This window comes from Pan paniscus, chromosome 9 (assembly GCF_029289425.2).
Source record: "Pan paniscus chromosome 9, NHGRI_mPanPan1-v2.0_pri, whole genome shotgun sequence".
NCBI classification, from domain to species: Eukaryota; Metazoa; Chordata; class Mammalia; order Primates; family Hominidae; genus Pan; species Pan paniscus.
Window position 1 is genome coordinate 56,818,917 of NC_073258.2, and position 13,881 is coordinate 56,832,797.

The 13,881-nt window shown below is 38.8% G+C and overlaps 1 protein-coding gene across 1 annotated transcript; it reads left to right on the forward strand.

Annotated features, from left to right (window-relative positions):
• The first annotated feature begins 10,904 nt into the window (after positions 1-10,904).
• Positions 10,905-13,018, forward strand: LOC100983727 (olfactory receptor 4C6). Its single transcript, XM_003811922.6, has one exon. It carries the CDS (start codon positions 12,110-12,112, stop codon positions 13,016-13,018), a length of 909 nt encoding a protein of 302 aa, XP_003811970.2. The 5' UTR covers positions 10,905-12,109.
• The last annotated feature ends 863 nt before the right edge of the window (positions 13,019-13,881 follow it).

The following is a 13,881-nucleotide window of genomic DNA, read 5'->3' on the forward strand; positions in this document are numbered from 1 at the left end:
CAAGATCTACCTACTCAGAAATGGATCGCAAACTTTCTCCACCTTCATCTAAAAGTACAGTCAACTGGAATTCAAAAAGAAACATGAAATGATTTGGTAAACGCTGTACTTAGATACCTTTTTAGCAATTGTTCTTAATTGGAGACTGTTCTTAGTTATAAATGCCTTGGTAACCCAGGAAAGTTATTTCTTCATTATTAGGCTTACAGATTTTTACTGCTTCTGCTTTAAAACTTTCTTTGAAAACACTTGAAATCCTAGTTCTACGAATATGACCAAGATTTAATAACTGAATGATTTTTCCCCGATTTATATCTGGAAAGCTTATTTCCACAGTCGTGAACATCAACTTGAAATAAATTCACCTGGTTTTGGACTTGAAGAAGTTATTTCATGTGAATTAATTTTGGGTGTGATAAGATCTTTCGTTATGACTCAGATGACCTTAGAATGTTTTTACAACTCCCCACTTTTAAATGGCTATAAAAACTAAGCTCTAAAATTCGTATTATTTGGTTAAATATTTAGCACGTAGATTTTAGTTATTGCACAGAATTATAGCATAGAAATTACCTTAAAATTATTAGTTAAATTAATTTCATTAAGTATATACATTTTTAAAAGTATGTCTCTTATATAGTATGTCAGTAATTCACACTGAATACCTGTTTGCTCTAACTTTAAGCAATATTTATTCCTGAATAAGAAAATTCAAGTTATGAACTAGGGTTTATACTAGAGTTATTACTTAAGATAGAACACATTATTTTACTTGATCTACTTTTGTACCCTTTGAGCAAATTTTTTAAAAATTAAATGAGCCAGACTCTAAGAAATGAAAATTGGTAAATAAAATAATATGTGTTGATTTCCAAAGAGTGCTCATAGTATCCAAGCAAAGGAGTACATAACCTATCTGGAAATAGTTACTAGGAGAGTCTACGATGCATTTTTCCCCCAATTTCACTTTCTTTTTTCTCCTCCTCTCTTTCTCCCTCTCACCTCCCCATATCTCCTCTTACTTTTTTTTCTCTCTGCCTTTGTGTATGTATATATCTATCTCTATAGCTATATATCTGTATCTCTCACTTTCCTTTCATTTCTTTCCTTTTCTCTTCCTCCTTTTTATTTTTGGGCTGGAGGCCCTTTAATTCTTTTGTACTATTAGTCTTCAATCTCTGATTTTTAAAAAAGTGTTGCTTTGCTTAAAATGTATAATATATAACTAATATGGGATCAGATTGGTGGTTTTAATTTAATAATGAGTTCAATTTTTATGTTTCTCTATGTGTCAAAACATAACTACTAAATTTAGTTATAAGTGTATCTACCAACAGGAATGGCTATAGAGATGGTGATGGAACTGGTGATGGTAGTGGTGATGCTGGTGGTTTAGTGGTATTGACAATACAGGTAATTTAGGAACATTCTAAGAAAACACTGACAACTTATTATAAACTCCAATTTCAAAAATTACAACATTTATTACCACTTCTATTCTTTAAAATTCTATTAGAGTTAGCTACATTGTCACTAGTCCCTAGTTTTATGAAAAGAGAAAGGAATTGGGAAGTTATTTGCATTAAGAGATTGTTTTGAAGTCCTTCAGTGATAAATCCTAGTGGCTAGTTGAATAGTCACAGAGCTTAATGGTCCATCTAGGTACTGAAGCATTCATTTGGAAAAAAATATTGCATATGTGTGTGTGTGTGTGTGTGTGTATATATATATATATATGTATGTATATATGTGTTTATATATATTTATCCAAATAGAATTGAGAAAGAAAGATCAGCCACAGAATCAGGTTTTCTGGAATTTAAATCCTAGCTATATCACTCATTAACTCTATTACTTTGAGGAAGTGACAAACTCACTATGATAAATTCTAATTATTGCTATTAACATTGTTTTTTAAAATGAGCATATTTATAAATCTACTTAGACTAAAATAATTACTGTATTTTATCTAATAATATATGTTTGCTGAACAAAATTCTGATTTATTTTATTATATACAATGCATATCTATTAGATAGTAAGAATAAAAATAATAAAATTGAAAAATAAGAAATGTAAATAGAAAGGAAAAATGTCTTTACTACATTATTGCTGAGAATGAACATTTTGGGAGCAAAATTTGGCAATGCCTATTCAAGTTTTAAAATGTTCATATTCCTTGATTCTGCAATTATATTGTTAAAAATTATCTTACAGTAATACAATTTATTCAATCTGTGTATATATACATGCATGTATATATGCATATATATATTCAAATTGCATATATACACATGTGTATACATAGATACATGTAAACATGTACATATACAAACAATGTGTGTGTGTATATATATATATACACACACATGCACACATACCATATATACAAACTTATGAAGATTTTCAATGCAGCATAGCTAAAATAACAGAAAATATAAATAATATAGATCTTCATATAGAGACATGCAGTGCTATCAATAATATTTATTAAAATTAGAGTATATATGTGTATGTATTGGGACCTATTGATGTGTAATTACTAAATTGCATATACAAAATCCTAATTTAATATTTCTAAGTACAAATGCACATATGAAAGAATAAGTCATCCTTAATAAATTGAAAAGTGTTCCAGAAGTCAAAATTAGAAGCTGGTGTATGTGACTCACATTCCTTGTTCTGTGTTTTACACTGCACAAAGTCCCTTTGTCCCTCCTCTGGGCCTTTGTACATCTGCTCCACCTGCTGGGAGTAGCCCCTGGTCTTACTTTATCTTAGCCACAGTCTAGCTTTAAGGCTTAAATCATTTCTTTTCTTTCATTTCTTTATGAAAACAGTTCAGTTATTTCTATTCAACAGTTATTTCTATTGTCATTATTTTACCTGCCCTTTATTTAAGAAAATAGGTCACATTTGACAATTTTTTGGATTATCTGTTGTCTACTTAAATTAGTAGGAAAAGTGAGGGAACTATAAAGAATTAATTATAATTGCCTCTGTCTTTCCTAAAACAGCTCTTTAAAAAAGAATTCCTTACTACCCACTGTGCAAGAACATGCCATGAAGGTGGCTGATGGTGTGATTCAAGATTGAACTGGAAGTTCAAGGTACAGTTTAATTATTGATGTAGGCTGAATTGTCTAGGAATACACAGGGTAAAAGATGACAGAAAATGTCATCATTGAGCTTATTGGATAGGGAAATAGCAACCAGACTCTAGAAGAGATTTACTTTCACACATGGAGGATGGGCTGGCACCAGCATTATCTATGTCCCACTGCTCACTGCAGTTTCCTTCCAATTGATAAATGATATTGATGTCCACTGCAACCTTACTATTCCCAGGAACTCTGAGAAATGTGGAAGAAGTAGCAATTCTTAAGCATTTGCTTATGGAAATAAGAGAAACATGTAATAAACATAAAGTAATGATATATAGAAAATACATCTTGTGAGTGGGTGGAGAAATATTCAGGCTGGTGAAAGTGGCGGTGGGCAGTGGGGAGAATTGGTTGACTGAGGGCATAGACAGAGGCACTAGGCAAGCCTGGACTTTACAGACATGTGACATGATCAGGAAAACAAACACGAATACTGCACTCCCACCCTTTATGGGTATTACCTCCATTAGCCTTCACAGCAGTTTTGTGAGCCATCAGGCGAAAATACTGGGGTGCTGTGAGGCAAAGGAGTTGGTAGCCTGGGCGTCGGAGTTAGTCACATGCCTGCAAGAAACTGTGAGGCAGCTATGCAATTTCTCTAAGCCTCAGTTGCTGCTTCAGAAAATCCAGTCATAATACTTATTTCATATGGCTGTTCATGATAATCAAATGAGAAAAAGATGTTTAGTCATTGCCCATAATCAGTAAGTAATACAAACATGGTAGCTATGGCTTCTCTTTCACTAATTGTGCTGTTGCAGAAATTGAGGACTGGGGAGGTTGAGATTACAAAGCCAGTATGTAGCCTGGCTAGGACTTAGAGGTAGGTTTGCTGTGTCTGAATTCAGGAACATACCCTTTGAACAGAAGATTAAGTATGGAAAAAAATAACAGGGTGTGAGTCTGGCAGGAAGTGAGTGGGACTGATGGTGGAATAAATACAGTGAAGCACATGAGAAATGAAGTCCAAACAGTAAGAGAAAAGGGGCTGGTGATGAGAGCTGAATGTCAGGTGGAAAAGTTCAATTCTGTTCCGTATCAACACAGGGTCATACTAGGTCCCAAACTTAAGGACAGACAGGGCATATATATTCTAGAATAGCGGCTTTCATTTTTCTGAACATGAAATGAACAACCCCTCTAAGGAAATCCTACCCAGAGACATAAACAATTAGTGCAAATAACAACTGAGTGTTTGTGTTTGAAGAGGACAGAGCCAGTCCTGCTGATACTCATCTAGGAAACCATCCTTATAGTGCAGATGAGAAAACCAAGGTTCGGAGATGCCAGCAGCATGCTCAAATACAGATTAAGTTAGTGATGCAAAGTGGAATAAAATCTACTTGTCATTTATTGACTCCCAAGCCAGCGTTCCTTTAACTTCACAAGGATTGTTGCAAGAAAGTACTCAGTCCTCGGGCTAGGGAGGAGAGGATGAGATTAAGTAATATATGGCACTTCCACAGTTTCCTGCGGTTGTTCTGCATTCAGTGTAAGGGATGGGGGTGGAGTGGGCTACTGAAAAGCAGGAGTGACTTCTCAGCATTAACAGAGGGGCATAATCCAAATATCAATGTGAAGCTTTGCTTTTTGCAAAATTTCTTAGATGTGGCATCCAGGTCTGCTTTATAGTCCCTAGTAATATGAGGCATTCTTTACTGCAGGTTTTTCTCTTGGTTGCAGTAGTAACTCCCCTGAAATACAATCTATTCTTCTCTTCTCAAGTGGTGGGATATATTAGGTATGAATCGAAGCTGTGTGAGCAAAATGCCAGCTCCACCACAAACTAGTTATATAATCTCGTGCAAGATATTTGACTCCTAAGGGCTTTGGTCTCTCTTTACGATGGGAGTAGTATAGGTACCTACCTCATGTGGTATCATGAGGTTTAAATGAAATAATACGGCTAACATATCTGGCATAGTGCCCAGCAGCATTGTTAGCCTAAAAGCTAATTGCTTAGTTGTTGTCATTATGCTCTGAAATCCTTTGTTCCATTTAGGAAACAGAGGAAACTGAAAGGAATGACTTAGGCTAATTCAAGTTTCAAGTCAGTTGTATTGGGGATCTGGAGTTTTGCTGAACCAATGATGGTTTATAATCTTCATTACTGAACAATGAAGTCAGGGATTATATAGTAACTACTTTTAGGTATATGATGATCATTTAAAATTTAGAAGAAAAGCACACAATTGGAAAAGAATCAATATTTTTTTAAAAAAGCACAAGAATAACCTACTTCATCACATTATTTTTAAGATAAACAGGATAATAATTGTCATATACTTAGCATAGTGATTGGTGAATGATAAATCTCACAGCATAATTACTAGAGAAGCTGTACTGGGGAGGAGCCAAGATGGCCGAATAGGAACAGCTCCGGTCTACAGCTCCCAGCGTGAGCGACGCAGAAGACGGTGATTTCTGCATTTCCATCTGAGGTACCGGGTTCATCTCACTAGGGAGTGCCAGACAGTGGGCGCAGGCCAGTGGGTGCGCGCACCGTGCGCAAGCCGAAGCAGGGCAAGACATTGCCTCACCTGGGAAGCGCAAGGGGTCAGGGAGTTCCCTTTCCGAGTCAAAGAAAGGGGTGACGGACGCACCTGGAAAACTCGGGTCACTCCCACCCGAATATTGCGCGTTTCAGACCAGCTTAAAAAACGGCGCACCACGAGACTATATCCCACACCTGGCTCGGAGGGTCCTACGCCCTCGGAATCTCGCTGATTGCTAGCACAGCAGTCTGAGATCAAACTGCAAGGCGGCAGCGAGGCTGGGGGAGGGGCGCCTGCCATTGCCCAGGCTTGCTTAGGTAAACAAAGCAGCAGGGAAGCTCGAACTGGGTGGAGTCCACCACAGCTCAAGGAGGCCTGCCTGCCTCTGTAGGCTCCACCTCTGGGGGCAGGGCACAGACAAACAAAAAGACAGCAGTAACCTCTGCAGACTTAAATGTCCCTGTCTGACAGCTTTGAAGAGAGCAGTGGTTCTCCCAGCATGCAGCTGGAGATCTGAGAACGGGCAGACTGCCTCCTCAAGTGGGTCCCTGACCCCTGACCCCCAAGCAGCCTAACTGGGAGGCACCCCCCAGCAGGGGCACACTGACACCTCACACGGCAGGGTATTCCAACAGACCTGCAGCTGAGGGTCCTGTCTGTTAGAAGGAAAACTAACAAACAGAAAGGACATCCACACCGAAAACCCATCTGTACATCACCATCATCAAAGACCAAAAGTAGATAAAACCACAAAGATGGGGAAAAAACAGAACAGAAAAACAGGAAACTCTAAAACGCAGAGCGCCTCTCCTCCTCCAAAGGAACGCAGTTCCTCACCAGCAACGGAACAAAGCTGGATGGAGAATGATTTTGACGAGCTGAGAGAAGAAGGCTTCAGACGATCAAATTACTCTGAGCTACGGGGAGGACATTCAAATCAAAGGCAAAGAAGTTGAAAACTTTGAAAAAAATTTAGAAGAATGTATAACTAGAATAACCAATACAGAGAAGTGCTTAAAGGAGCTGATGGAGCTGAAAACCAAGGCTCGAGAACTACGTGAAGAATGCAGAAGCCTCAGGAGCCGATGCGATCAACTGGAAGAAAGGGTATCAGCAATGGAAGATGAAATGAATGAAATGAAGCGAGAAGGGAAGTCTAGAGAAAAAAGAATAAAAAGAAATGAGCAAAGCCTCCAAGAAATATGGGACTATGTGAAAAGACCAAATCTACGTCTGATTGGTGTACCTGAAAGTGATGCGGAGAATGAAACCAAGTTGGAAAACACTCTGCAGGATATTATCCAGGAGAACTTCCCCAATCTAGCAAGGCAGGCCAACATTCAGATTCAGGAAATACAGAGAACGCCACAAAGATACTGCTTGAGAAGAGCAACTCCAAGACACATAATTGTCAGATTCACCAAAGTTGAAATGAAGGAAAAAATGTTAAGGGCAGCCAGACAGAAAGGTCGGGTTACCCTCAAAGGGAAGCCCATCAGACTAACAGCGGATCTCTCGGCAGAAACCCTACAAGCCAGAAGAGAGTGGGGGCCAATATTCAACATTCTTAAAGAAAAGAATTTTCAACCCAGAATTTCATATCCAGCCAAACTAAGCTTCATAAGTGAAGGAGAAATAAAATACTTTACAGACAAGCAAATGCTGACCGATTTTGTCACCACCAGGCCTGCCCTAAAAGAGCTCCTGAAGGAAGCGCTAAACATGGAAAGGAACAACCGGTACCAGCCGCTGCAAAATCATGCCAAAATGTAAAGACCATCAAGACTAGGAAGAAACTGCATCAACTAACGAGCAAAATCACCAGCTAACATCATAATGACAGGATCAAATTCACACATAACAATATTAACTTTAAATGTAAATGGACTAAATTCTCCAATTAAAAGACACAGACTGGCAAGTTGGATAAAGAGTCAAGACCCATCAGTGTGCTGTATTCAGGAAACCCATCTCACGTGCAGAGACACACATAGGCTCAAAATAAAAGGATGGAGGAAGATCTACCAAGCAAATGGAAAACAAAAAAAGGCAGGGGTTGCAATCCTAGTCTCTGATAAAACAGACTTTAAACCAACAAAGATCAAAAGAGACAAAGAAGGCCATTACATAATGGTAAAGGGATCAATTCAACAAGAGGAGCTAACTATCCTAAATATTTATGCACCCAATACAGGAGCACCCAGATTCATAAAGCAAGTCCTGAGTGACCTACAAAGAGACTTAGACTCCCACACATTAATAATGGGAGACTTTAACAACCCACTGTCAACATTAGACAGATCAACGAGACAGAAAGTCAACAAGGATACACAGGAATTGAACTCAGCTCTGCACCAAGCGGACCTAATAGACATCTACAGAACTCTCCACCCCAAATCAACAGAATATACATTTTTTTCAGCACCACATCACACCTATTCCAAAATTGACCACATACTTGGAAGTAAAGCTCTCCTCAGCCAATGTAAAAGAACAGAAATTATAACAAACTATCTCTCAGACCACAGTGCAATCAAACTAGAACTCAGGATTAAGAATCTCACTCAAAGCCGCTCAACTACATGGAAACTGAACAACCTGCTCCTGAATGACTGCTGGGTACATAGCGAAATGAAGGCAGAAATAAAGATGTTCTTTGAAACCAACGAAAACAAAGACACAACATACCAGAATCTCTGGGACGCATTCAAAGCAGTGTGCAGAGGGAAATTTATAGCACTAAATGCCCACAAGAGAAAGCAGGAAAGATCCAAAATTGACACCCTAACATCACAATTAAAAGAACTAGAAAAGCAAGCGCAAACACATTCAAAAGCTAGCAGAAGGCAAGAAATAACTAAAATCAGAGCAGAATTGAAGGAAATAGAGACACAAAAAACCCTTCAAAAAATTAATGAATCCAGGAGCTGGTTTTTTGAAAGGATCAACAAAATTGATAGACCGCTAGCAAGACTAATAAAGAAAAAAAGAGAGAAGAATCAAATAGACGCAATAAAAAATGATAAAGGGGATATCACCACCGATCCCATAGAAATACAAACTACCATCAGAGAATACTACAAACACCTCTACGCAAATAAACTAGAAAATCTAGAAGAAATGGATACATTCCTCGACACATACACTCTCCCAAGACTAAACCAGGAAGAAGCTGAATCTCTGAATAGACCAATAACAGGAGCTGAAATTGTGGCAATAATCAATAGTTTACCAACCAAAAAGAGTCCGGGACCAGATGGATTCACAGCCGAATTCTACCAGACGTACAAGGAGGAACTGGTACCATTCCTTCTGAAACTATTCCAATCAATAGAAAAAGAGGGAATCCTCCCTAACTCATTTTATGAGGCCAGCATCATTCTGATACCAAAGCCAGGCAGAGATACAACAAAAAAAGAGAATTTTAGACCAATATCCTTGATGAACATTGATGCAAAAATCCTCAATAAAATACTGGCAAACCGAATCCAGCAGCACATCAAAAAGCTTATCCACCATGATCAAGTGGGCTTCATCCCTGGGATGCAAGGCTGGTTCAACATACGCAAATCAATAAATGTAATCCAGCATATAAACAGAGCCAAAGACAAAAACCACATGATTATCTCAATAGATGCAGAAAAAGCCTTTGACAAAATTCAACAACCCTTCATGCTAAAAACTCTCAATAAATTAGGTATTGATGGGACATATTTCAAAATAATAAGAGCTATCTATGACAAACCCACAGCCAATATCCTACTGAATGGGCAAAAACTGGAAGCATTCCCTTTGAAAACTGGCACAAGACAGGGATGCCCTCTCTCACCGCTCCTATTCAACATAGTGTTGGAAGTTCTGGCCAGGGCAATCAGGCAGGAGAAGGAAATAAAGGGTATTCAATTAGGAAAAGAGGAAGTCAAATTGTCCCTGTTTGCAGATGACATGATTGTTTATCTAGAAAACCCCATCGTCTCAGCCCAAAATCTCCTTAAGCTGATAAGCAACTTCAGCAAAGTCTCAGGATACAAAATCAATGTACAAAAATCACAAGCATTCTTATACACCAACAACAGACAAACAGAGAGCCAAATCATGAATGAACTCCCATTCACAATTGCTTCAAAGAGAATGAAATACCTAGGAATCCAACTTACAAGGGATGTGAAGCACCTCTTCAAGGAGAACTACAAACCACTGCTCAAGGAAATAAAAGAGGATACAAACAAATGGAAGAACATTCCTTGCTCATGGGTAGGAAGAATCAATATCGTGAAAATGGCCATACTGCCCAAGGTAATTTACAGATTCAATGCCATCCCCATCAAGCTACCAATGACTTTCTTCACAGAATTGGAAAAAACTACTTTAAAGTTCATATGGAACCAAAAGAGAGCCCGCATCGCCAAGTCAATCCTAAGCCAAAAGAACAAAGCTGGAGGCATCCCACTACCTGACTTCAAACTATACTACAAGGCTACAGTAACCAAAACAGCATGGTACTGGTACCAAAACAGAAATATAGATCAATGGAACAGAACAGAGCCCTCAGAAATAACGCCGCTTACCTACAACTATCTGATCTTTGACAAACCTGAGAAAAACAAGCAATGGGGAAAGGATTCCCTATTTAATAAATGGTGCTGGGAAAACTGGCTAGCCATATGTAGAAAGCTGAAACTGGATCCCTTCCTTACACCTTATACAAAAATCAATTCAAGGTGGATTAAAGATTTAAACGTTAGACCTAAAACCATAAAAACCCTAGAAGAAAACCTAGGCATTACCATTCAGGACATAGGCGTGGGCAAGGACTTCATGTCCAAAACACCAAAAGCAATGGCAACAAAAGCCAAAATTGACAAATGGGATCTAATTAAACTGAAGAGCTTCTGCACAGCAAAAGAAACTACCATCAGAGTGAATAGGCAACCTACAACATGGGAGAAAATTTTCGCAACCTACTCATCTGACAAAGGGCTAATATCCAGAATCTACAGTGAACTCAAACAAATTTACAAGAAAAAAACAAACAACCCCATCAAAAAGTGGGCGAAGGACATGAACAGGCACTTCTCAAAAGAAGACATTTATGCAGCCAAAAAACACATGAAAAAATGCTCATCATCACTGGCCATCAGAGAAATGCAAATCAAAACCACTATGAGATATCATCTCACACCAGTTAGAATGGCAATCATTCAAAAGTCAGGAAACAACAGGTGCTGGAGAGGATGTGGAGAAATAGGAACACTTTTACACTGTTGGTGGGACTGTAAACTAGTTCAACCATTGTGGATGTCAGTGTGGCGATTCCTCAGGGATCTAGAACTAGAAATACCATTTGACCCAGCCATCCCATTACTGGGTATATACCCAAATGACTATAAATCATGCTGCTATAAAGACACATGCACACGTATGTTTATTGCGGCATTATTCACAATAGCAAAGACTTGGAACCAACCCAAATGTCCAACAATGATAGACTGGATTAAGAAAATGTGTCACATATACACCATGGAATACTATGCAGCCATAAAAAATGATGAGTTCATGTCCTTTGTAGGGACATGGATGAAATTGGAAACCATCATTCTCAGTAAACTATTGCAAGAACAAAAAACCAAACACCGCATATTCTCACTCATAGGTGGGAATTGAACAATGAGATCACATGGACACAGGAAGGGGAATATCATACTCTGGGGACTGTGGTGGGGAGGGGGGAGGGGGGAGGGATAGCATTGGGAGATATACCTAATGCTAGATGACGAGTTAGTGGGTGCAGCGCACCAGCATGGCACATGTATACATATGTAACTAACCTGCACAATGTGCACATGTACCCTAAAACTTAAAGTATAATAATAAAAAAAAAAGAATGAACTCCCATAAAAAAAAAAAAAAAAAAAAAAAAGAGAAGCTGTACTGATATTTGAGGGTACTGATTCTGGCATCAGAAAATAAGGTCCAAATTCTGGCTTCACTACTGAATAGCTATGTGACCTTGCTTAAGGTTCCTAAACTGTATGAGAGTAGGTTCCTATTTCTGTAAAACAAAGTCAATCATAGAATTATTCTAATGCCTGGAATAAGGAATTGCCTCCAAGGTGAGGTAGGTGCTAAAAAAGTTATCTATTAATAATAACTATTATAAAGGTAGAACAAGGAGGAAAAAATCTGTTTCACATAGAAACACAATTTAGAAAGGGAGGAGAAAAGGCTTGGGGAAGCCTTGCATAAATAAAGTATTTCTCTTTTAAATTATTTATTTAGCACATTCTTAGAAGTCAAATGCCTAGATGGAGAATACATGGGTAAAAACAAAGAACAAATTCCCTGAGGTCCTGGAAATACAGGAAGCCAAATTAGTCACTAATTATAAATCATATCTTGCTTATTTAGGATTCTCAACTCTCAGCTGGAACTCATATCAACACCTGAGAAATGGAAAATCAAAACAATGTGACTGAGTTCATTCTTCTGGGTCTCACAGAGCACCTGGAGCTGCGGAAAATATTTTCTGCCGTGTTTCTTGTCATGTATGTAGCCACAGTGCTGGAAAATCTACTTATTGTGGTAACTATTATCACAAGTCAGAGTCTGAGGTCACCTATGTATTTTTTTCTTACCTTCTTGTCCCTTTTGGATGTCATGTTCTCATCTGTCGTTGCCCCCAAGGTGATTGTAGACGCCCTCTCCAAGAGCACTACCATCTCTCTCAAAGGCTGCCTGACCCAGCTCTTTGCGGAGCATTTCTTCGGCGGTGTGGGGATCATCCTCCTCACTGTGATGGCCTATGACCGCTACGTGGCCATCTGTAAGCCCCTGCACTACACGATCATCATGAGTCCACGGGTGTGCTGCCTAATGGTAGGAGGGGCTTGGGTGGGGGGATTTATGCACGCAATGATACAACTTCTCTTCATGTATCAAATACCCTTTTGTGGTCCTAATATCATAGATCACTTTATATGTGATTTGTTTCAGTTGTTGACACTTGCCTGCACGGACACCCACATCCTGGGCCTCTTAGTTACCCTCAACAATGGGATGATGTGTGTGGCCATCTTTCTTATCTTAATTGCGTCCTACACGGTCATCCTATGCTCCCTGAAGTCTTACAGCTCTAAAGGGCGGCACAAAGCCCTCTCTACCTGCAGCTCCCACCTCACGGTGGTTGTATTGTTCTTTGTCCCCTGTATTTTCTTGTACATGAGGCCTGTGGTCACTCATCCCATAGACAAGGCAATGGCTGTGTCAGACTCAATCATCACACCCATGTTAAATCCCTTGATCTATACACTGAGGAATGCAGAGGTGAAAAGTGCCATGAAGAAACTCTGGATGAAATGAGAGGCTTTGGTTGGGAAATAATTGCAATGCTGAGAACATCATATATTTCCCAAAAGGAGAAGTCATTCTTTCAGAAATGTGTAAGAGCTAAAACTGTCCATTCCTTGGTGGCTGTCAAAGGAAGCTTTTTTTGAGACAGAGTCTCGCTGTGTCACCCAGGCTGGAGTGCAGTGGCACTATCTTGGCTCTGCAGTCTCCACCTCCTGGGTGATTATTCTGCCTTAGCCTCCCCAGTAGCTGGGACTACAGGCACATGCCATGACACTCGGCTAATTTTTTTTATATTCAGTAGGATGGAATTTCACCCTGTTGCCAAATCTGGTCTTGAACTCCTGAGCGCAAATGATTCCCCTGCCTCTACCTCCCAAAGTGCTGGGATCACAGACATGAGCTCTGTGCCCGGCAGAGAGGAAGCTTTTAAAATTGTAAAACCGGGTTTATGATTCAGATTCTGTGCAATTTAGATATTATAATTTCCTGCTTTATACCCTTCCCTAGCTTCCCATTGTCTTAGAAACAAATATCAATAATATAATATATATTCAATAATTTAATGAGTGATGAGATTAGAAGTTTTAATTAATATGTGAATAAATTGTATAAGGAAAATGACTATTTGAAAAAGAGATATTTAAAAGTATTTCACAAAGTAAGTAATTAAGTACTACTTATGGGATTTTATTTGTGTAGGATACACCAAAAACAAAGAAGGAAAGATGCAGAGTAAGCTAAAAATATTTTAAAAATCTAGTTACACTGAAGGTGGGGGCATGGGAGATAGTGATGGAGATAGTGATAGAGAAGTGGTGTTTAAAGTCAACCATATACAGTCAGCCCTCTGTATCCACGGGTTCAATATCAAC

Excerpts from the sequence above, each read along its gene's own strand:
- LOC100983727 (XM_003811922.6), top strand. The coding sequence starts at position 12,110 with ATGGAAAATCAAAACAATGTGACTGAGTTCATTCTTCTGGGTCTCACA.